Genomic DNA, 21,235 nt, shown 5'->3' on the forward strand with positions numbered 1-21,235 from the left:
TGTTTTCTTTTTTTCGTTTCTATGGATAAACTTTGAATAATGTACGAGGAAATGTCATGTACATTTACCTTGTTTACTCCTTAAAGTGTAAAATAATAAAGCAGGCAAGATTTTATTTCTAATAATGAAAAAAAAATTTATCATATATCATAATATTGTTATAGTATAAGAGATAAATTATATATTTTTATAATTTAAATTATATAAGTTTGAACTTGCTTACTATCGCTAAACAAGTGGATCAATGACTCTTAATCATGTTCGTTCATGACGATTAATTACACAATTGATTTTAATTTTAGATGATAATTATTTATTTATTTTTAGATTATATTTTAGTAAATATTTTATAAAGAACTTATTTCTTACCGTTCTTAGCAGTTATTTTACCAAAGTCCGAGAAGAGAGGGCAAGAGGAAAGACGTCGGAGCAGAGACGCATTAGCCATATTCCGAGGTTGCATGGCGGAACGCCCCTTTCATGCCATCCCCTCCTATCTTTGAATATCACAGAAAAGATAGAAAGTCCCATAGAATTCGCTGGCAAAGATTTGGAACCGCATTCTAAGTGTAAATTACTTAACAAATTACAACACTTAATCTCGCTTCTTTCTAGATGTTCCTTTTACAAATCTTAGCACTGAAATTTTCTTAGGAATGCTGTCCGATTATAAAGTAAAAATTGAATAAAAAAATACATGCTTTTGTAAAAGGGTTTTTTTTATATTTAATTTGTTTAAAAATTTCTTTATTCTTTTATTTGACTTTTTTTTATTTATCTTAAAGAGTCAAAACAAAAATTATTTTTATTATGACGATGAATTCAAATTGGTTTTATGTAACAAGTATCTATTAATATTGCTACGAAGAAAAGTTACCCGCTTTTAATATTTGTATTAATTATTCCAATGTGTATTTATGTCGTGTACGATTAAAAAAACACAGATATATAAATCTGCATCAGAGTTCAAACTATGCTATTTTACCAAGAGATATGCTCAAGGTTTCAATTTACACTTTAATCTACCATATATGTAAAGCATTAAATAATTTATTCAATGCTTCTCTTCTTTGTATATGTATTAAAAGATAGATACTGATACAAAGAAAATAATGAATTATAACTATTTTACATAAATTTTTCAATAAAAATATATCGAATTGATGAATGAAAGTTCATTGACATACTTATTTCTCCACCAGGTTTTTCTTCTTCTCTACTTACAAGATGGTAGTTATTTAAATAATATGCTACAACAGCCATGATACAAATATATAACATTTAAAAAATATGGGATTCCAATGAAATGCAACTACTCTTGATCATAATGATTTTTCTTACATCTAAGAGAAATCTTTATAACATCCGTCGTTTGATGCATGATGAAAAAATGAGTATGTAATTTGATGAAGGGAATGAATTTATATCTATATGATAACAAGTAAAAAGTGAAATTTTTTTCCTTTGAAAATTGTAAAATTCATTTGCACGCATAAAGTGTCGTATAAGAAAAACATATTTTTCTTCGTTGGACCATTCAATGTACGGAATATGTACAAGCATTGTAAGTACATTTAATACTAGCCATTATTTTCATTTGTTACTTCGTCTACTTGCACTTCTTCCTTTTTTTCAATATCATTTGTGTTTTCAAAGTTTTCTTCCTTCTCGTAATTTTCATCTTTATCGTAAGTTTCTTCTTTATCATAGGTTTCATCTTTATCATAGTTTTCATCTTTGTCTGTATTTTCATCTTTGTCATAATTTTCATCCTTGTCGAAATTTTCATCTTTGTCGAAATTTTCGTCTTTGTCGAAATTTTCATCTTTATCGTAATTTGCTTCGTCTACTTTTATTTCTTCTTTCTTTTCTATATCATTTGTGTTTTCATAGATTTCTTCTTTATCAGACTTCATAGAAACATCAGCTGGTTCATTATTTTCTGATTCTAAAGTCTTCTCTGGATTTGGATCACGATTTTCTTCTCCTTCTTCCGTCGATTGTTGAACTTCCGCTGTTGTATTTAACGTTGTAGATCCATCAAAATTTTGTTGATGTTTTCCAAGACCTACTTGTACTTCTATAAGTTCTAATTCTTCGATTAATGCTTTCTCCCTTCTTTCAATCTCCTCTGTAATTCAATATATGTATTATAATTTTTTTTCTTATTTATAATTTATTAAAGATTATTATTTATAACTTACTCGTTATTCAAGTACTTACCATGAAGTTCTTTTGCCGATTGAGCTAACAAAACATCAGTATGAGGATGTTTACGCTTTGGTACGTAATAAATAGAAGGTTGAGCACGCGTTTTAATAAACGAAGCAAGTGGTAATTGTGCAGCGCGCCAATCTTGAAATTGTCGACTACGCGCCAATTTTGCTTCTAAAGCACGAACTTCCGCTAATTGTCGTTTCCGTGATAAGAATAATTGTTGTCTTTCTCGACGTAATTCTTCCTTTTCTCTTCTTCTGGCCTCTTCTACTCTTGCCTCTACTTCTGCCTTTTTATCTTCCTATGAAAATTATTATTTTTATAATTATAAAATAAAATATTATTTATATCAATTAAAAATGTACCTTTGCTTTCAATTTAGTTTCCTCTTGTCGAAATTTTTGTAATGTACCTAAAAGAGCTCCAAACATTCGTTTATTTCTTTGTCTGCTTCGTTCATCTATTCTTTCACGTCTAATAACTTCCTGTCTAGATGGAATTTCTCTTGGAGTTGCTATTACTCTTGAAGACACTGCTGGCTAAAATAAATATTTAATAAATAATAAGATTTAAAATAATATTTGGAAAGGAATAAATTAATTGTCATAAAATCCTACCTTAATTACATTATCATCTTCATCAGCACTATCATCATTATTAGAAGGTACACGTGCACTTAATCGACTGAAAACTGTTTTTGGTTCTCCATTTGAACCTTGCCATCTTCTTTTTCCACCAGGTAATTCATTGTTAACAAAATCTGATATGACACGTCTTCTTTCTTCTTGTAATGGTCTTTTTTGTGATAATCTATTATATATAAATACACAAGAATATATCAACAAATGTATACAATCTTTCTTTTTTTCTTTAATAAGGTTATATAAATAAATTAAAGAAATTTAAAAATTTTTATTGTTATTAAGTTTATGTATTATATATTTCTATAAATAAAAAATGTTTAGACTCTCAAAGTGAGATCATATATGTATAATTTAATAAAATGGTAGAAATTCCAAATACAATATAGGTTATGTTTTTGGACAACAGTGTTTCATTCGAAGTTCAATAAACCATCGAACAAGATATATATTTTATAATATAACATTTTTCTACAACGATTTAAAATTGTATAAAAATAAATTTATAATTTAACCTTGGTGGAGGTTGTAGCGGACCGTTTTCTCCATCAGGGAGATCCCGGCCCAAGATTTTTCGAATGCTTCGATCGAGTCCTCGGAGGCCATCTCGAGCGGCTTCTAATTGCGCTTCTAACCTTTCGGCACCCCAGGCCTCTTGTGTATCTAATTTTCTCATGTATTTCAATTTTTTATCTTCACTAAAATCGTAGAACAAATTTATTTAATGAACTACAACAATTGTTGTCGAACCGCATTACTGTCGTGGAGCCACCTACAATTTCGTTCCTTTTTCCAAATCGATAAGTCTTGGGATTTTTCCTTACGCTTATAGATCATATTTCTAGTAAATTTCTTATGATGCCAAATAAATATACTATATTATTGGACAAATTTAAATATTAAAAAATTAGATTTTATAATATTTTGAAATTTATTATAAATTTATAAAATAAAAAAGAAATAATAAAAATGAAAAGATTGAATTTTAAAATATTTTTTATAAATTAAAATTATACAATATGTATTATTTAAACATATAATTTTTTTAATGTAAAAGGATATAGAAATAGATTTTATATAAAAATCAAATATAATTTTTATTTTTTATACAATTTAAATTTTGTACTTTTATTTAATTTTTATTTTATAATTATTTACAGTATATCTTACTATAATTATATTTACATATATAATTATATTTATTAGATTTATGCATAAGATTTATTGGCGGGCAAATTACAACCTATAGTACAAACTTGAAGTATAATATTGTCTTGTCAAGTGATATGTTTTCTTTGTATAAAATATAATCATGTTGTTTTCAATTAATTAAAAAAATAATAATAATATTAATTTCAGTTTATAAAATTAATTATTTTATAAAATGACAACTTTACAAAATACAGGAAAATTTCGATCTTTTAGAACAGATACAAAAAATGACCAAAATCAAGAAGGAAATGCATCAGGGTATTTGAATTTAATTTAAAATTTAATTATAAATTTCTATATTTTCTAAATTTTTTATTTTTATATTTCTTTAGTGATGCTTCAGGAAGTAGGTTAAATGAAGTTAATGAAAATATAAGAGTAGATGGTTTATATGGATTTCATAGAGTAAATGATATAAAAGAAAGAATAGGATATCTTATTAATATGCATGCAGTAAGTATAAAAAATAGTAGCAAATATTATTAATAGCTTTGTAATATTATTTCTTTAATAATCTTATTCTTTTGTAGACAGAAATTATAGAAGATGATAAAAGATTAATGAGCGGTGTTGATTATTACTTTTTAGAAGAAGATTGTACCAGATTTAAAATTTCTTATCCTTATAATCCATATTTTTATATTTTATGTAAAAAGGATACATATGAAGAAGTTTCCACTGGTTTAAATAAAAAATATACTGAACTTATACAAAAAATAGAAACTATTTATAAAGAAGATCTTGATCTGGTATGATAGAATTTAAAAAATTTTAAAAATTTAAAAAATAATAATTATGTATCTTTTCCTTTTAGCCAAATCATTTAATTGGTTTAAAGCAGAAATATTTAAAACTTTCTTTTTTAAATACTGTAGACTTAAACAAAGTAAGACGTGATATTATGAAAGCTGTTAAATTAAACAAGGAACGTGAAAAAAATAATACATATTATACAAATATGTTAGCAACTGTATTAAATTCAGATCAAGATAGAGGAAATCATAAAATGCAAACTATTGATTTTACAGATAATATTCTTGATATCAGGTAAATATTTTTCTGGTAAATACCAGGTAGTATATATAACAATATCATATATATAATGTATATATATGATATATAATATATATCATATATATCATATATATAACAATATTTGTATGTATTAATGATATGAATGTATTTGTGCAGAGAATATGATGTACCACATCATATACGTGTTTCTATAGATATGAAAATTTGTTGTGGTAGTTGGTATATTATTAAAACAAGAGGAAATGATGTACCACTTATTACAAAAAAAGATGATATTATCGTACCACCTGATCCAATCGTATTAGCATATGATATTGAAACTACAAAACTTCCTTTGAAATTTCCAGATGCAGATACTGATCAAATCATGATGATATCATATATGATTGATGGACAAGTATTTTTTTATATCGAAAAAATTTAATTTAATACTTGATATTTGAAATATATTTTATTCATATTTATAGGGATATTTAATAACAAATAGAGAAATAATTTCATGTGATATTGAAGATTTCGAATATACACCAAAACCAGAATTTGAGGGATTTTTTACAGTTTTCAATGAACCTAACGAGAAGGCCACAATAAAAAAATTTTTTGATCATATAAATGATATTCGACCACATATATTTGTAACATACAATGGTGATTTTTTCGATTGGCCATTTGTAGAAACTAGAGCAGCTTTTCATAACATAGATATGAAAAATAAAATTGGTTTTTCAAAAAATCGAGATGGAGTTTATAGCAGTAGACCTGCTATGCATATGGATTGTTTATGGTATTATAATTTATAAAATTAAATATATAAAAAACAAGAAAAAAATTATTGAATACAATTATTCTTAATATATCATTTTTTTATTATAGTTGGGTAAGACGCGATTCTTATCTTCCTGTAGGCTCTCAGAATTTAAAAGCTGTAGCAAAAGCAAAACTTAGATACGATCCAGTAGAATTAGATCCTGAAGATATGTGTAGATTGGCATCTGAAGAACCAGAAACTCTTGCAAATTATTCAGTTTCTGATGCAGTTGCTACATATTATCTTTATCAAAAATATATTCATCCTTTCATATTTGCTTTATGTACTATTATTCCTATGGAACCAGATGAAGTAAGTTATAAAGAAAGTATAGACTAATTAATACAGAATAAAATAATTTATATTTTTCTGTATGCAGGTACTTAGAAAAGGATCTGGTACATTATGTGAATCTCTTTTAATGGTACAAGCTTTTCAAGCTAATATCATATTTCCCAACAAACAAGAACAAGAATTAAACAAATTAACAAAAGATGGTCATTTATTGGATCAAGAGACATATGTAGGTGGGCATGTTGAAGCTTTAGAATCTGGTGTTTTTAGAGCTGATATTCCATGCCGTTTTAAAATAGTACCAAGTGCAGTAGATGAGTTAATAAATGGTGTTGGACATGCTTTGAAACATGCAATACAAGAAGAAGAAAAAATACCTATGGAAATGGTTACAAATTTTGAAGAAGTAGTTGAAGAAATTACAGTGAAATTGAAAGGTTTAAGAAATCAACCATTAAGATTGGAAAATCCTGTAATTTACCATTTAGATGTGGGTGCTATGTATCCAAATATTATTTTAACTAATCGCCTTCAACCATCTGCAATGGTTGATGAAACAGTTTGTGCTGCATGCGATTACAACAAGCCAGGAGCACTTTGTCAAAGAAATATGAAGTGGATGTGGAGAGGAGAATATTGTAAGATAATAAAACACAAAAATAAAATTTATTAAAATTCAGTTACATACGAATCTTTTTTATTTGATTTCAGTTGCCGCAAGTTTAAGCGAATATCAACGAATGCAACAACAACTTGAAAATGAAAAATTTCCACCACAATTCCCGGATGGTCCTCGCAGAGCATATCATGAATTATCTAAAGAAGAACAAACATCATATGAAAAAAAACGACTTACGGAATATTGTAAGAAAGCTTACAAGAAAGTTAAAATTACTAATATGGAAGAAAAAACACAAACAGTTTGCCAAAAAGAGAATTCATTTTATGTCGATACCGTAAGAGCATTTAGGGATAGAAGATATGAATATAAAGCACTTACTAAAGTAGCAAAACAAGAAGTAGCAGTGGCCTTAGCAAAAGGAGATGCGGCTGATATTAAATCTGCTAAAAATCGGGAAGTACTCTATGATTCGTTGCAACTTGCTCATAAATGTATCTTAAATTCTTTCTATGGATATGTTATGAGGAAAGGGTATGATTTTTAATTTTTTTTTAATTTTAATTTTTTTTTTTTATATTTAAAATTAATTAAAAATTATTAATATAGTGCTTAATATGTTAGATCTCGATGGTTTAGTATGGAAATGGGTGGAATAGTATGTTATACTGGAGCACATATTATTATGAGAGCTAGAGAAATTATAGAACAAGTTGGTCGTCCTTTAGAATTAGATACTGATGGAATTTGGTGTGTCTTACCAGCATCTTTTCCTGATAATGTAGTTATTCATACAACACATCCAAAAAAAAAGAAACTTGCAATATCATATCCAAATGCTGTTCTTAATTTTATGGTGAAGGTAAATTAAATGCAATAAAAATTTTTTATTTACTATTAGAATTTGTACTAATTAATTATCATACTAATTGAAATTTTTTTCTTTATTTTCATTTCATTTATAGGACCAGTTTACCAATGATGTATATCATGAACTTGTTGATCCTGAAAATTTTACATATAAAGTTAGACATGAAAATTCTATATTTTTTGAAGTAGATGGTCCTTATTTAGCCATGGTATTGCCTGCTGCAAAAGAAGAAGGAAAAAAATTAAAAAAACGATATGCAGTATTTAATTTTGATGGTTCTTTGGCTGAATTAAAAGGTTTTGAAGTCAAACGAAGAGGTGAACTTCAATTGATAAAAGTTTTTCAAACTTCTGTATTTGAATCTTTTTTAAAAGGTAACACATTAGAAGAATGTTATGCATCAGTAGCCAAAGATGCGGACTATTGGCTTGATATTCTTTATAGCAAAGTAAATATATAATATTATAAATTTGGCATAATTAATTATATATATTAATAAATAAATAAATAAATTTTTAGTGTGCAGATATGCCAGATTCAGAATTGTTTGAACTTATATCTGAAAACAAATCGATGTCACGTAAATTAGAAGATTATGGAGGTCAAAAATCTACATCTATTTCCACTGCTAAAAGATTAGCTGAATTTTTAGGTGATCAAATGGTTAAAGATGCTGGATTAGCATGCAAATATATAATTGCTAATAAACCTCAAGGCGCACCTGTTACAGAACGGTAAAAATTAAATTTTATTTTTATTATATGGTTGTACATATGGTATTAAAATTATATATTTTATTACATTAGAGCAATACCATTAGCCATATTTCAATCAGAACCAGCAATAAGAAAGTATTATTTACGTAAATGGTTAAAAGATCCTAGTCTACAAAGCGATGATATACGGAATATTTTAGATTGGAGTTATTATATTGAAAGACTCGGAAGTGCTATTCAAAAAATTATTACAATTCCGGCAGCAATGCAAGGAGTATTTATATTTATATATATGTATAAAACATTTTTTAATTTCTACAGCAATAAAAGAATAATTATTTTTTTTAGCTGTCTAATCCAGTTCCTAGAGTAAAACATCCGGATTGGTTACACAAAAGAGTAATGGAAAAAAGTGCAACTCATAAACAAAGAAAGATTACAGATGTATTTAGCATAATACATAAAGATAAAGAAAAAGATAATGATCACAATTCAGAATCATCTGATACATGTGATGTAGAAGATATAGCTGGAAAAGCTCCAATATTTAAACAACCAATACCAATAGCCAATAAAAGAAAACGACAAAATTCAGAAGAAAATGAATTAGAAAATGCAAATAAAAATTGGAAAGATGTTCTAGGTTCGCCACCGTCAATGGGAACAACAAAAGAGGAAAGATTAGAATGGCTAAAGTTTCATAAACAAAAATGGGCTTATCAAGCCAAGCAAAGAGCTGAATATCAAAAGAACAAAAAAAGTAAACGTTCTAACGATAATGGGGATCGAATTAGTTGGGGTGTAACACGAAATACTAATACATCCACGTTAGGTGGTTTTTTGAGACGAGCTCAAAGAAAATTGTTTATGACGCCATGGCAAATTATACAAGTAGAAATATTTTTTTTATAATTATATTTAGAATTTGTTAGATATATTGATTAATTCAAATAATTAATAAATTATTTAGATATCACAAACAAATGAACCTGGTTTATATCGATTATGGATATTAATTGAAAGAGATTTTCATCAATTGCGTCTTGTAGTACCTCGTATATTTTATGTAAATACTCGCAAACCAAAACCTGATCCAGAACCAGGTAAAAAAGTATCTTGGAAGAAGAGCATGAAGATTCTTCCACGATCTCGTCCCGTATATAATTTATATCAATATTCTGTGTCGGAAATACAATATCAAAAACACAGTCAGTAAGTTTTTCCTTTTAAATTCTTTTTCAATATTCTTTATTTTCTTTTTCAATATTTCAGTCATTAACTTGTTTAATTAATTAATTTATTTATTTATAGAGAACTTTTAGAGGATTTGAGTAAACCAGAAATTGAAGGAATTTATGAAACTCAAATGTCATTAGAATTCAGAGCTATTCTTCAATTGGGATGCATTTGTACAGTTGATCCTAAAGCAGCACGCACGATGGCAGATGGTGCAGATACGTTTTCTTTAGATCAATTAGAATTCAAAAGTATTGCTGTGCAACCTTATCTTCAAAATGTAATTAATTTTTTTTTTTAATTTTATCGTATCTTTTATAATTTATAAAGAAAAAATATTTTATTTTAGCTTCATGAAATCAATTATGTTTTCTTATATCATCATTGGAGTTCAAATCATCAAAGAGCTTTATGGGGACTTTTTCTGAATGCAAGTAAAAGAGCTCATATATTTGTTTTGGATTCTGTTTCATCAAATCAGATGCCTAATATGAATACATTGTATACTCAAGAACGAGATATTGTGTAAGATTTATAAAATCCGATATTATTATTATATTATGAAAATGATTAAAAGATCATTTTTTTTTATAGTATATCTATGAATGGAGCAGACAAAGTAAAATTTTTACCAGAATCAATGCAATTCACTTTGAAATTTGAAACAAATTTTCAACAAGTTTGCCGCATTATACAGGCAGCTATAACTGCATATAAAAATGAAGGATATAATATACCAATATTTATTACTCAAACTGCTTTGGGTAAATTTCTATTAAATTTATAAGTAGAATTTAGAAATATTCTCAAAAATCATCTCTCTTTAAACTTTTTTTATTTTTTTTTTGATTATTCATTTATACTTCTGAATTTTTGAAAAATTCTACAAATTAGTAAAATTCATTAAAATATGAGGGAGAAATATCTGAGATATTTATTTTATTTTATTTTATAGATTGATTTTATTTTTATGCATTTATTTTAGATAAAACTGCATTGGTAGCACAAATGCCACTACTTAATGATTTTCCTTTAATTAGTACTCATGTGCAAGATATTGAAAATTTATATAATACATTGGAATGGCAGAAAGTTGGTGCAAAAATAATGATACGTCATTATTTTAAAAGTCAACAAATTCTTGAATTAATGTCGGAACAATGTAGATTCTTTCATGCACCAATTGGAAATATCCCAGCAGATCCTGTTATTTTTGGTGCAGATTTATTTTTTGCTAGACATTTACAAAAGAATAATTTTGTGTTATGGTGTTCTTCAACGGAAAAACCAGATTTAGGTGGCAGTGAACATGATGATAACAGGTTTTTATATTTATGTTTCAATATAAAATTTGAATTATTATTATTATTTTAAATAAATTAATTACAGATTATTAACGGATTTTGAGGAAAGTTCACAATGCGCTGCAAATAATTTTGGGACATATTCTAGTGTCTGCATTGAATTAGAAATAGAAAATTTAGCAGTAAATACATTATTACAATATCATCATATTCATGATATTGATGGAACTTCTAATTTTGTTGCATTTCACAATCAACAACAAACATCTGTTCAAGTATGTAATTTTTTGAAAATGTATATTAAAAGATGAAAATATATATACATGTAAATTTAATTTCTATAGGATATGGCAATGGGTGATTCTATGACGAATACGATTCCTAGTTACGATGAAATAGTTCTTTGTAGTCCCGCTTTTAGATCATTACGAAGTATGGTGAATGCATGGTTACTAGATGTATCAGTTTATAAAAATGTATTTGCAGATTATCAAATTATACATTTTTACAGGTAAACATGAATATTTGCATGTTTTATATATATTTAATTTAATTTATATTTTTTAGATGGTTGCGTTCACCTAACGCTTTACTTTACGATCCTGCTTTAAGAAGAACATTGCATACTTATATGAAAAAATTATTTGTACAATTATTAGCAGAATTTAAAACTTTAGGATCCATAATTGTTTTTGCGAATTTTAATAAAATCATTGTATGTACTAAAAAAAGAGCAGTAAATGATGCATTAGGCTATATAGAATTTGTTGTTCAAACAATACGTAATAAAGAAATTTTTCACAGTATTGAAATAACTTTTGAACAATGTTGGGAATATCTAAAATGGCTTGATGTTGTAAGTAAAATTTCAATTTTTATATTGCAATAGTATTATATTTAATTATTCAATTACACAAAATAAATTAACAGCATAATTATGCCGGCATAAAAGGAAAATTAACACAAAATATGCAGGAAAGTATTGCAAATAAAAATGTGAATGATGAAAATTCTGAGAATGAAGATGAAGATGAAGATACTGTAAGTTCTTATAAAATTTTTTTTTTCTTTTTTTTTTTCTCTATATTATATATTTTTATTAAATTTTTATTTATATTAAGCCTGAAATAGTAATGAATTGGAATTTAATGGAATGTCTTCCTAAAGAAGCTGCATGTCAATCAAGTTTTAGCGCTATAATAGCGGGATATATTAATGCGATTTACCAATTTATATCTGAAAATGAATTGAATGCTACTATAAAACCTAGAAGAAAATCAAACAGTCAAAGTTTAGCAGCACAATTAGGATTAGGATCACTTGAAAATACTGCAAATTTTGCTAAAAAACTTATATCGGGAGATATGTCTCAGAAACTGTTTCAGTAAATATATTTCCTTTATTTCAACTGAATTTAATATTTATTTATTTGTTAATATATATTTCATTTAATTATATTATAGAATTGTGCAGAAAATATATAAAAAACTTCCAGAAATAACATTAACAATTCAAGAATATCCAAACTTAGATTTAGATGGTAAAGATAGCAAAAGAATTAATCCTGCATTGGAACTAGTTAAATCAGTTTGTAAGGTAATTAAATACAAATATATTAGATACATAAATATTATTTTTAAAAAATAATTGAAAATTTAACTTCAGGTTTTATCTTTGGATAAAGAAGTAGAAAATGAAGTATATCATTTACAAACAAATTTGTTAAGATTGATTAGAATTGGTAGTTTTAGTGATGCAGTTGAATGGAAAGATCCATGCATTTCTTTGATTTTACCTGAAATTATTTGTAAGGCATGTAATCATACAAGGGATATTGATCTTTGTAAAGATAATTTTTGTATTATGGAACAAAATAGGTAATATAAAATATTATATATTTTAATTTAATATTTATAAATTTAATTTTTTATAATTATAATTTATAAATTTAAATAATTTAAATAATATTACTATTTACATAGATACATATGGAAATGTCCTCTTTGTAAAACAAGTTATGATAATGAAGAAATAGAATTTCTTTTGATAGATTTATTAAATCGTAAGAGTATGGGTTACATATTACAAGATTTACAATGTTGTAAATGTAAAGAAATTAAAAGGGAAAATATGAATGAATTATGTTCTTGTTCTGGTGATTTTAAAACTTTAATACCTAAAGATGAAATAGTGAAATTTATGAAAATATGCAAGTCTGTGGCCAGAAAATGTGATATGGAAACTTTAATGGAAATAATTCAAAATACAAAACTCATAGAATGAAAATAATTTTATCAATATATAGATATTATAAATAACAAATTAAAAATGAAAATTATATTTGTATATCTTTACTGTATTAATATTTATATCATTAATATTAAGGAAATAAAATTTGATATGCTAGTATTTATAATTTTATATATACATGTATTTTTTTAACTATTTACTTGACATTATGTATAATAATTTTAATATAAATATTTTAGTTTTAAATATGTATTCATTGTTCCACTACTGGCTCTGAAATTAAAAATTCTTTATGTCTTATTTTTTATACACACATACATATATATAATAACTTTTCAATAACATATATTTTAAACATTACAATTAATTGTTTGAAAAATAAGCATACCTTGAAATCTAAATTTTGGAAACTCTGTTGGATCACCCTTTATATTAAATTGTTTTTTAACTCTGTCAAGTTCTGCCTGTCTTTCTTTTTCAATCTCAGGAGTAACATCAACTAATTTTCCACCACTAAATTTATAAATTAATATTAAAATTATTATACTATTATTAAAATTATTATAAATATTAAAATTATTATACTATTATTTACTTAAATTAAATTAAAATTATTTTGTTTAATTCTTACTTACCTGCTTTTTGCTTTGTATTCACGAATTTTATCTAAGAAAAGTTTTTGTATGGGATCTTTTGCTTCTTGAAAAGCTGGTGCAAGAATACCAATATTACGTTTAATAATTTTTGGTGCACTTGCAGTTAACTGTTGAATAAGCATTTTTCCTTCAACAAATCAAATATAAATATAAAAATGATTTATTTAATAAAAATGAGATCAATGAATTAAAGATGTGTCACATGAAAATGTGTAAAATTAAGTTCTATAAGTTCTTATGTAATAGGTTATGTTCATTACATAAGACGTAGTAAAAAAAAAAAAATAATAAAACATAATAAATAAAACATAATATTAAAACAAAAATGAAATATGAATAAAAGTTTATTAAAAATTATATGATTTAAAATAATATATCCTTACTTCTTTATTTAGATAATATTTGACAAGCACTTATCAATATTCGTTACCTTAGAATATATACGAGTCTATAGAGTGCAATCTTTTTCATAAGTTATACTAAGAAAAATATTGTTTTAATCTAAGTTATATAATTAATCAAAATTTAAATATACGTTAAAAAAAAGAATTTTTATTCTTTTTAAGTATACTTATTATAAATATCAAAATATTTCTTTATATATTTTTTTTAGTTATTATATTTTATATACTTTTTATTATAATAGTATTACTAAAATTCAGCAATTTTTTTTTATTAAATCTCATTTATATAACTTAAATTTAAATTTTTCATCATTTTTTATTATGTACATTAATATATATATAATAACTAAGAATTTGAATATTTGTAAACCATCTATTTATTCATATATCCCGGACTGTAGCATTGTTCCAACGGAAAAAGCAGAGCATAACAACGAATCACAGAAGAGGATGTATACGCCCACCACCGATTGGTCAGAAACACTAAATCGCGGGAGGGGAGGTGGAGCCCGCTCTTAGTTTCATTCATGAACGTCTGAGTCGTAGCCATAATACATTTGTAATCTGTATTGTGTACGGGTATACCGCGTTAGTGCTGCCGATGTGCGTGCGCCTCATAGTCGTACACGTGATTCTTGTTTTGTGTTCAGTTCTCTTTGGGTGGTTTTCGTGTACAATATTTAAAAAATTGATACAGTTGCGTTCTTCATTGGATTTTACGTTGGAAAAAAGGTAAGTAAATACGTTAAAACAAGTTTCTGCGCGCTTTCTGCGTGATATGAGCGCGCGAACGCGATTCTTCGAAACTTTCGAACGAAATAGCTTAGACTTGAACTTGTCAATAAAAAATGATGTTGCAAAACAATATAAAGAAATTTTAATCTATTATGAAAAGATAAAATATAGCGTCATGAGAGAAGTATACGCCTACGTTCAAATAGATCTATATTTGTTTTGTCGGAATGTTTTCTTGGTTATTTTACATCCCACAGATAATCAGAAAACGAATATTTTAATCTACGATATGTCGTACAAGGATAACGACAAATCAAAATCAAGTTTTATTTGTTTATTTACATTGGGTTTAGTTGAGTTCGAGACAAGTGAATCGTAGTTTTGTTCAAGAATTTGTTGATTCTCTCTCTCTCTTTTTTTCACGTTTTTCTTTACATTTGATGTGACCTCTGAGTAATACAGTACAAATTTATATCATAATTCTTCAACTATGTATGTATATTGAATATTGTTTTGCACATATCATATAATTTAGAAGATTCAACTTCAACTTCTTACTATATCATTTATTATTCATATTTTTATTTCGTTTGAATATATTTATTCGAAGAAAGATTGGTTATACCAATAGAAGTGATATTGTCTTAAATATAATTGATGTTTCAAACGATATTTTTTTGCAATAAAATTCGATATTTATAAAAACATTTTGAAGATTAGTTCTTTCGCATTGATTCATATCAAATCATAAATATCTTATAAATATCTTGATAATCATATCATATCTTGCGTCACGTTCAATTTTACTTTTATCATTTCGACCAATGTAAGTACTTTCCGTTTATAGAATCTTTTTTAATTATTTTTTTCTTCAAATAAGTATTTAATCAAATCAAATTTTATATATAATTAAAAATTGATAAATAAATTTATTTCGAAAACGCAGAAATATATATAAGAATTATATATATATATGCTACAAAATTTATAACATGTTAGAATATTAAATATATTTTGTTAATTTATATTTGAATAATCTTTTACACTTTTGTATCATATATAAAACGATATAACTTATACATATACACATATAAGTATGTATACATGTATAAAACTTAGTTTTATGCCTTGAAATTAGTCACTTATAAAATTGTCTAATCGATCATTATTACCAACTTATCGAATTAAATAAATTTTTATTAATTTATATTTAATTGTAAAAATATTAACTTCAATTTGATAGTTCTGTTATTTTCAAATTCATTGAATATTTATCATAATATTTTAAATTCTGACAAACCATTTCTGTCGAGTCTGGATTAATTTTTCATACGATGTCTGTGTAATATATTTTGCTGGTAATGCGTGTAGGTAATATTTCTGTCGAACAGTATTTGGTATACATGCAGAAACGAAAGAAAAGAGCGGGAGAGAAGAGACAGAGAGATAGAAAGAGTGAGAGAAAGAGAAATAATGTGTGGCACAGTGTAAGTTAAACGCATACGAGGGGATGGCTAGCCTGGCAATTTAAAAAAGGAACGCGATGCCCTCGGTGTTGGTGGGTCGAATGGTTTTTGTACACTTTCTCGGATCTCGGGGAGTACAGCATGGCAACGCCGCGACCTACCATGTTTCTTCCCTCGTTTGTCTCTCGACTGTTTCGTCTCTCTACCAAAGACGCGACAAATATCAAAGGCAAGAAGACACCACGATGACAAAGCTCTGTGAATGTTCTGACATTACGTGAGGAATAGAAAGAAAGAAGGAGAGAAAGAGACGAAAAGAAAGAAAGCATGCGCGTGAAAAAGAGAGGCAAAGAAAACCGTTGATCGGTTTAGAGACAAGATGATTCCTATTTCGCCAAATATATTTTCTGCAAGAAAAGGTAGAAAAAAGAAGAATTTCCTTTTTGAAATAAATTTTTGTTAGTTTTTTTTAAATAATCGAGTCTATAATGAAGTATACTTTTAGTCAATTGCACGATATTTATTACGTTCTGAATTTCCAGATACAATCATTCGATAGTTTCGTACTTTCGATTCGATCAAATCAAATGAAGCAGTTCTTTTTACGTTCAAACTCAAAATGATTTCTATTTCGCCAAATATGTTTTCTGCAAAAAAAGGTAGAAAAAAAAAGAGTTTCCTCTTTGAAATAAATTTTTGTTACTTTTTTTTTAATAGAGTCTATAATCGTGAAGTATACTTCGAGATACAATCATTCGATAGTTTCGTATTTTCGATTCGATCAAATTAAATGAAGCAGTTCTTTTTACGTTCAAACTCAAGATGATTTCTATTTCGCCAAATATATTTTCTGCAAGAAAAGGTAGAAAAAAAAAGAATTTCCTCTTTGAAATAAATTTTTGTTACTTTTTTTTAATAGAGTCTATAATCGTGAAGTATACTTCTAGTCAATTGCATGAAATTTACTACATTCAATTCGAGATACGATCATTCGATAGTTTCGTACTTTCGATTATCGAATAAAGCAGTTCTTTTTACGTTCAAAATCGTAGTGCATCGGTGGTTTGTGACGTGAGTTAATTTTGTGAAACAATTTTTGAAATTGTGGATGAAAAAAGACATTACAAAGTTTTAATTAGATTGAAAGTCAAGCGCATAATGAGATTTTTCCCCATATGGATCCATCGTGGATGCTGAAGCTGACATACGGGTCTATACATGCCGTGACCTGGAGGAACGTCTGCCCGCATCTGGAAACCCAACGGCAGCTCCTCGAAAGATATTATATTGCTCTCTCGCCGGAGTTGAAACAATAGACACTTCAGCTTCTCGAAGGACAGTTTATATACGGTGTCTCATAAAAAAGATACGAAAATCATAATAGTTTTTCAACCGGATCTTTCATTCTTAGATGCACGTAAGAATTTTATGTTCATTTTTTTTGCCATTTTATCATCATCTAAATGGTTATAAAAATGGTTTTGTTTCTTAAAAACATAACAAAATTATTAACATAAAATAGAATATAAGAATTATAAATTATAAATAGAAAGATAATTTTTCTCATGAAAAACTGTTTCAAATAATATTTGAAATTGTTGATAGAGATAATACTATCTTCTTTTCTTCTTCTCGAATCTTACTCCAGTTCCATTTCATAGATAGAAAAATGTAAAAATTTTTGAGAAAGTTATAACTTAATAATTTCGAATGTATTAGCATTTAAGAATTTTTTTTCATTCTTTGTTCCAGTTAATATGTTTGTTAGAAAATTCGAATATACTTCAAAGTGAAACTTATATAACGTTTAATAGTTAATATCATTTCGATCAGCTTGTGGAATGAAATAAATCACTGATGTTAGGACTTTACCTCTCAGTATCGAATGATCTTTTGAAAACGCAGGTAGACATATCCGAATGGAAACATCCCTATGTTTGCACGGAAGTCGGTTGGACACTTTAAAAGCCGAAACCGATCACGATCCTTTTCTAAGGTTCACTGATGATGGTCAGGTACATATAATAGGGAACAAGAAATGAAAAGTATTCAGAATCTTCATAATTAGGGTGTTCTAAGGTATTTATTAGGGTTCTATTTTGTTTCAATTCTTTAATCTATTGAATAAATTGAATTGAATATAATACATTAATTTTAATATATTTTGATATAAATATATTTTTAGTAGAAATTTTTTTGATTATTTTTATTAGTTTTTTGTTTTTTTTCACTTGATCTTAATAACTTAATCATCATAAAAAAAATCTTATCTCTTATTATAAGATTGAAAGATAACTAGAGATTGTAACGTAATTTACACTTATATATTGTATATTATGTCAATTTCTTTGTCAACATTGCAATAATAAAAAATTGCAAACAAATGTTCATTCATCAATGTTGAAATTATTCTTTCAATTCTTGGTTTTTATTGTCGTGCAATAAAATGATTTTTCACAATTCGGCTAATCGATGCTAACGATAGTTTTTTTTATTTTCAGATGATTATTCCTAAATTAGTCAATCTCTCAAAATATACCAGCAATTTTTACGAAGATGCAGCTTATTCTCCCGTAACGATTCATTGAATTCTGTTTGAAATTTAATAATTCATTGGCTAATATGATTTTTCTTTCAAAAGTTAGTCTTTAAGATAAACCAGCCGACAAATTATATGTATCTTTTGTCGCTTCAGATCGATAGGCATTTATGAGATAAGAATTGCTATCAACTGGATCATTGAATAAGAATTGTAAGTATTGTTGATATCTTGTCGAAAACAAGAGAAAGAGGAGAATTTTGTTGATCGTTTTCGGAGAAATCCTTGAAATTATATCAGACGATGTTATCACAAATATTATCATCATTCGAATTCTCACGATAGAATCATTTTTAATTGGTATATTTTCTTTTTTGAGAAATCTTTCTATGCTCTCTACTTCTGATGTAAAATTCTCCCTTATTAAAAAGTTATTGGCACCTTGCAGAGGTTTAAAAAAAGCCGAATTTTGAGGCGCTTTATAACGTATAGCAGGAATATTTCGTATACAAAGAGCCGTGAGAGTCGATGGCGGTTCTCGAGCACTTTTCCACCTACCATCTGTCGTTTGGGCTTCCAGCCGGAGTAACTTGATCTTTGTAGAAACCAGGGTTCGAAAACCTCCTACGTATATATGCTAGTGTCTGTAGATTCTCGCATCCCCTTACATTTTTTAAAAAATTGCATTTCTCATTTGTATTTTGCTAAATTATTTTATCCTTGTTACTTTTTCCTTTTTATTTACATTCCATTTTCTTTCTTTAACTTTAATTCTTTTTTTGTCAGAATTCTTTGGATAAAGAGAGAAAATTATGGAGAATAATTGAGATAATTCTGTAAGGAAAAAAGCTCTAGAGTTATGCGTGACATCCGTTTAGATACGAGCAACAGGCACGATATTTCTTGCATTTTAGAGCAACAGAGGCGAATGGAAAAAGGAAGAATTGGTTGGAAGAGTAAGTACGTCATGTACAGGCGAATTTACTGTACAGGTTGCAAATAAAAAGGAATGATGATTTAGCATCTCCAAGCCGCGTTCAAGAGGCGCGTGCGAGCGTTCGTTGCGCAGGGAACGTCTGTTTTTAAGGCGAGTTGCGATCGCTATTAAGCGTTCAAAACGCGACTTATGCTTTCCACGTGCAGTCACTGCCTAAATATCGAATTTACTCACGGTGATTCGAACAAAACCTTTCTTTGCACGCCATCCTTTCTGTGCGAAGGAACGAACAAATTTATTAAGGGGCGAATTTGTATGCTATATAAGTTAATAAAAAAAAATTCATATCTTTTAGAATAAATGATAATTGTCGAATGAAGAAAAAATTTTAATAGATATAGATCGCAAAATTAATATTTTTTTTTCTTTTAGTAGATATTTATCTTTATTATATATAAATTTATTACTATATTTTTTATTGTTTCTTTTTTTTTTTTTACTGAAATAATATTTTTTTTTGCAGGCAAAATGGATATGGAATCCCTGTACGACTACGGGGAGGAGGAACAGGATTTCTACGAGGAGAGTCCTGGTACCAGGAAAGGTTACCCGATCGATCACAGATCCATCAAGGTCAGTGATACTCTCTGATCGTTCATTCAAGCGAGGCAAAGACGGAAGGAAGAACTATCGTCGCTAAATTTAATCGCACACGATCCACAGGTGACAATTACACCGATCTAATTCTGAAATTACGCGCAATTTCGAAATATAAGATGTTTAATCTCGACGAAAAATGTTTCTGTAGCCGCGTGATTGCACGGTGGCGTTATTTTCGGGCTTCTCTTTGATGTCGCCGCTCGCGCTGCCAGGCTTTTCTATTGTGTAATTGTCATCGACAATTCGACCTCGCGATCGTTTTCCTTTCGTTTTATTCCTAAGCTAAAATCGTTGAGTTCGCGTCAAAAGAAGAAAAAAAATTTACAAGAGATAATGGAATAATAAGAATTCAAAATCTTCCCGTTATATTTAATTACATGTCTAACTGTAACCGTAGCTGGCCTCGTGAAAGAGAAGTAAATTGTTCAAATATAACTAACGAAATATAACTATATGCTCCCAGTTGATATTGTGCAATGAATATGCTCGTTTCCAAACAATTATTCAGATATAAAAATATAATATCTTAACACGTTCATTTTATTCTAAAAAAAAAAAAAATATTAATAATAATAATTAAGTTGAACAATCATTTCGCGATCATTACGATATTTCACTTACAAAGAAAAAAAAAA

At 27.2% G+C, this 21,235-nt stretch overlaps 5 protein-coding genes across 5 annotated transcripts in view; 3 read left to right on the forward strand and 2 right to left on the reverse strand.

Annotated features, from left to right (window-relative positions):
* The window catches only part of LOC116186037, a 1,507-nt gene extending 870 nt beyond the window's left edge, over positions 1-637 (forward strand). The window contains exon 2 of the mRNA XM_031512119.1: positions 379-637. Coding sequence (XP_031367979.1) covers positions 379-637 — 259 coding nt within the window. The remainder of the gene's footprint in view (positions 1-378) is intronic.
* Positions 638-758: 121 nt separating this feature from the next.
* Positions 759-3,687, reverse strand: LOC102682000 (pinin). The gene is made up of 5 exons (XM_006619086.2): positions 3,374-3,687; positions 2,835-3,027; positions 2,583-2,756; positions 2,224-2,518; positions 759-2,131 (listed from the first exon to the last, which is right to left on the reverse strand). Exons 1-5 carry the CDS (start codon positions 3,532-3,534, stop codon positions 1,581-1,583), a joined length of 1,374 nt encoding a protein of 457 aa, XP_006619149.1. The 5' UTR covers positions 3,535-3,687; the 3' UTR covers positions 759-1,580.
* A 397-nt stretch (positions 3,688-4,084) lies between these two features.
* LOC102670682 (DNA polymerase epsilon catalytic subunit 1) lies at positions 4,085-13,362 on the forward strand. The gene is made up of 27 exons (XM_031512135.1): positions 4,085-4,328; positions 4,403-4,523; positions 4,601-4,819; positions 4,885-5,117; positions 5,262-5,502; positions 5,573-5,889; positions 5,979-6,225; positions 6,293-6,845; positions 6,919-7,360; positions 7,451-7,688; positions 7,792-8,145; positions 8,217-8,431; positions 8,504-8,687; positions 8,762-9,304; positions 9,384-9,625; positions 9,725-9,929; positions 9,999-10,174; positions 10,244-10,413; positions 10,635-10,971; positions 11,039-11,228; positions 11,298-11,464; positions 11,521-11,809; positions 11,884-11,994; positions 12,075-12,337; positions 12,417-12,549; positions 12,619-12,830; positions 12,936-13,362. The coding sequence occupies exons 1-27, from the start codon at positions 4,243-4,245 to the stop codon at positions 13,234-13,236; spliced, it is 6,789 nt and encodes a 2,262-aa protein (XP_031367995.1). The 5' UTR covers positions 4,085-4,242; the 3' UTR covers positions 13,237-13,362.
* A 4-nt stretch (positions 13,363-13,366) lies between these two features.
* Positions 13,367-14,379, reverse strand: LOC102670814 (ATP synthase-coupling factor 6, mitochondrial). Its single transcript, XM_006619089.2, has 4 exons — positions 14,243-14,379; positions 13,839-13,986; positions 13,592-13,716; positions 13,367-13,476 (listed from the first exon to the last, which is right to left on the reverse strand). Exons 2-4 carry the CDS (start codon positions 13,979-13,981, stop codon positions 13,457-13,459), a joined length of 288 nt encoding a protein of 95 aa, XP_006619152.1. The 5' UTR covers positions 13,982-13,986; positions 14,243-14,379; the 3' UTR covers positions 13,367-13,456.
* Positions 14,380-19,806: 5,427 nt separating this feature from the next.
* Positions 19,807-21,235, forward strand: part of LOC102671451 (ETS-like protein pointed) — a 112,778-nt gene continuing 111,349 nt past the window's right edge. The window contains exons 1-2 of the mRNA XM_006619092.2: positions 19,807-19,959; positions 20,464-20,573. Coding sequence (XP_006619155.2) covers positions 19,863-19,959; positions 20,464-20,573 — 207 coding nt within the window. The 5' untranslated portion in view covers positions 19,807-19,862. The remainder of the gene's footprint in view (positions 19,960-20,463; positions 20,574-21,235) is intronic.

The sequence above is a fragment of the Apis dorsata genome, unplaced genomic scaffold (assembly GCF_000469605.1).
Source record: "Apis dorsata unplaced genomic scaffold, Apis dorsata 1.3 scaffold_390, whole genome shotgun sequence".
Classification (NCBI taxonomy): domain Eukaryota; kingdom Metazoa; phylum Arthropoda; class Insecta; order Hymenoptera; family Apidae; genus Apis; species Apis dorsata.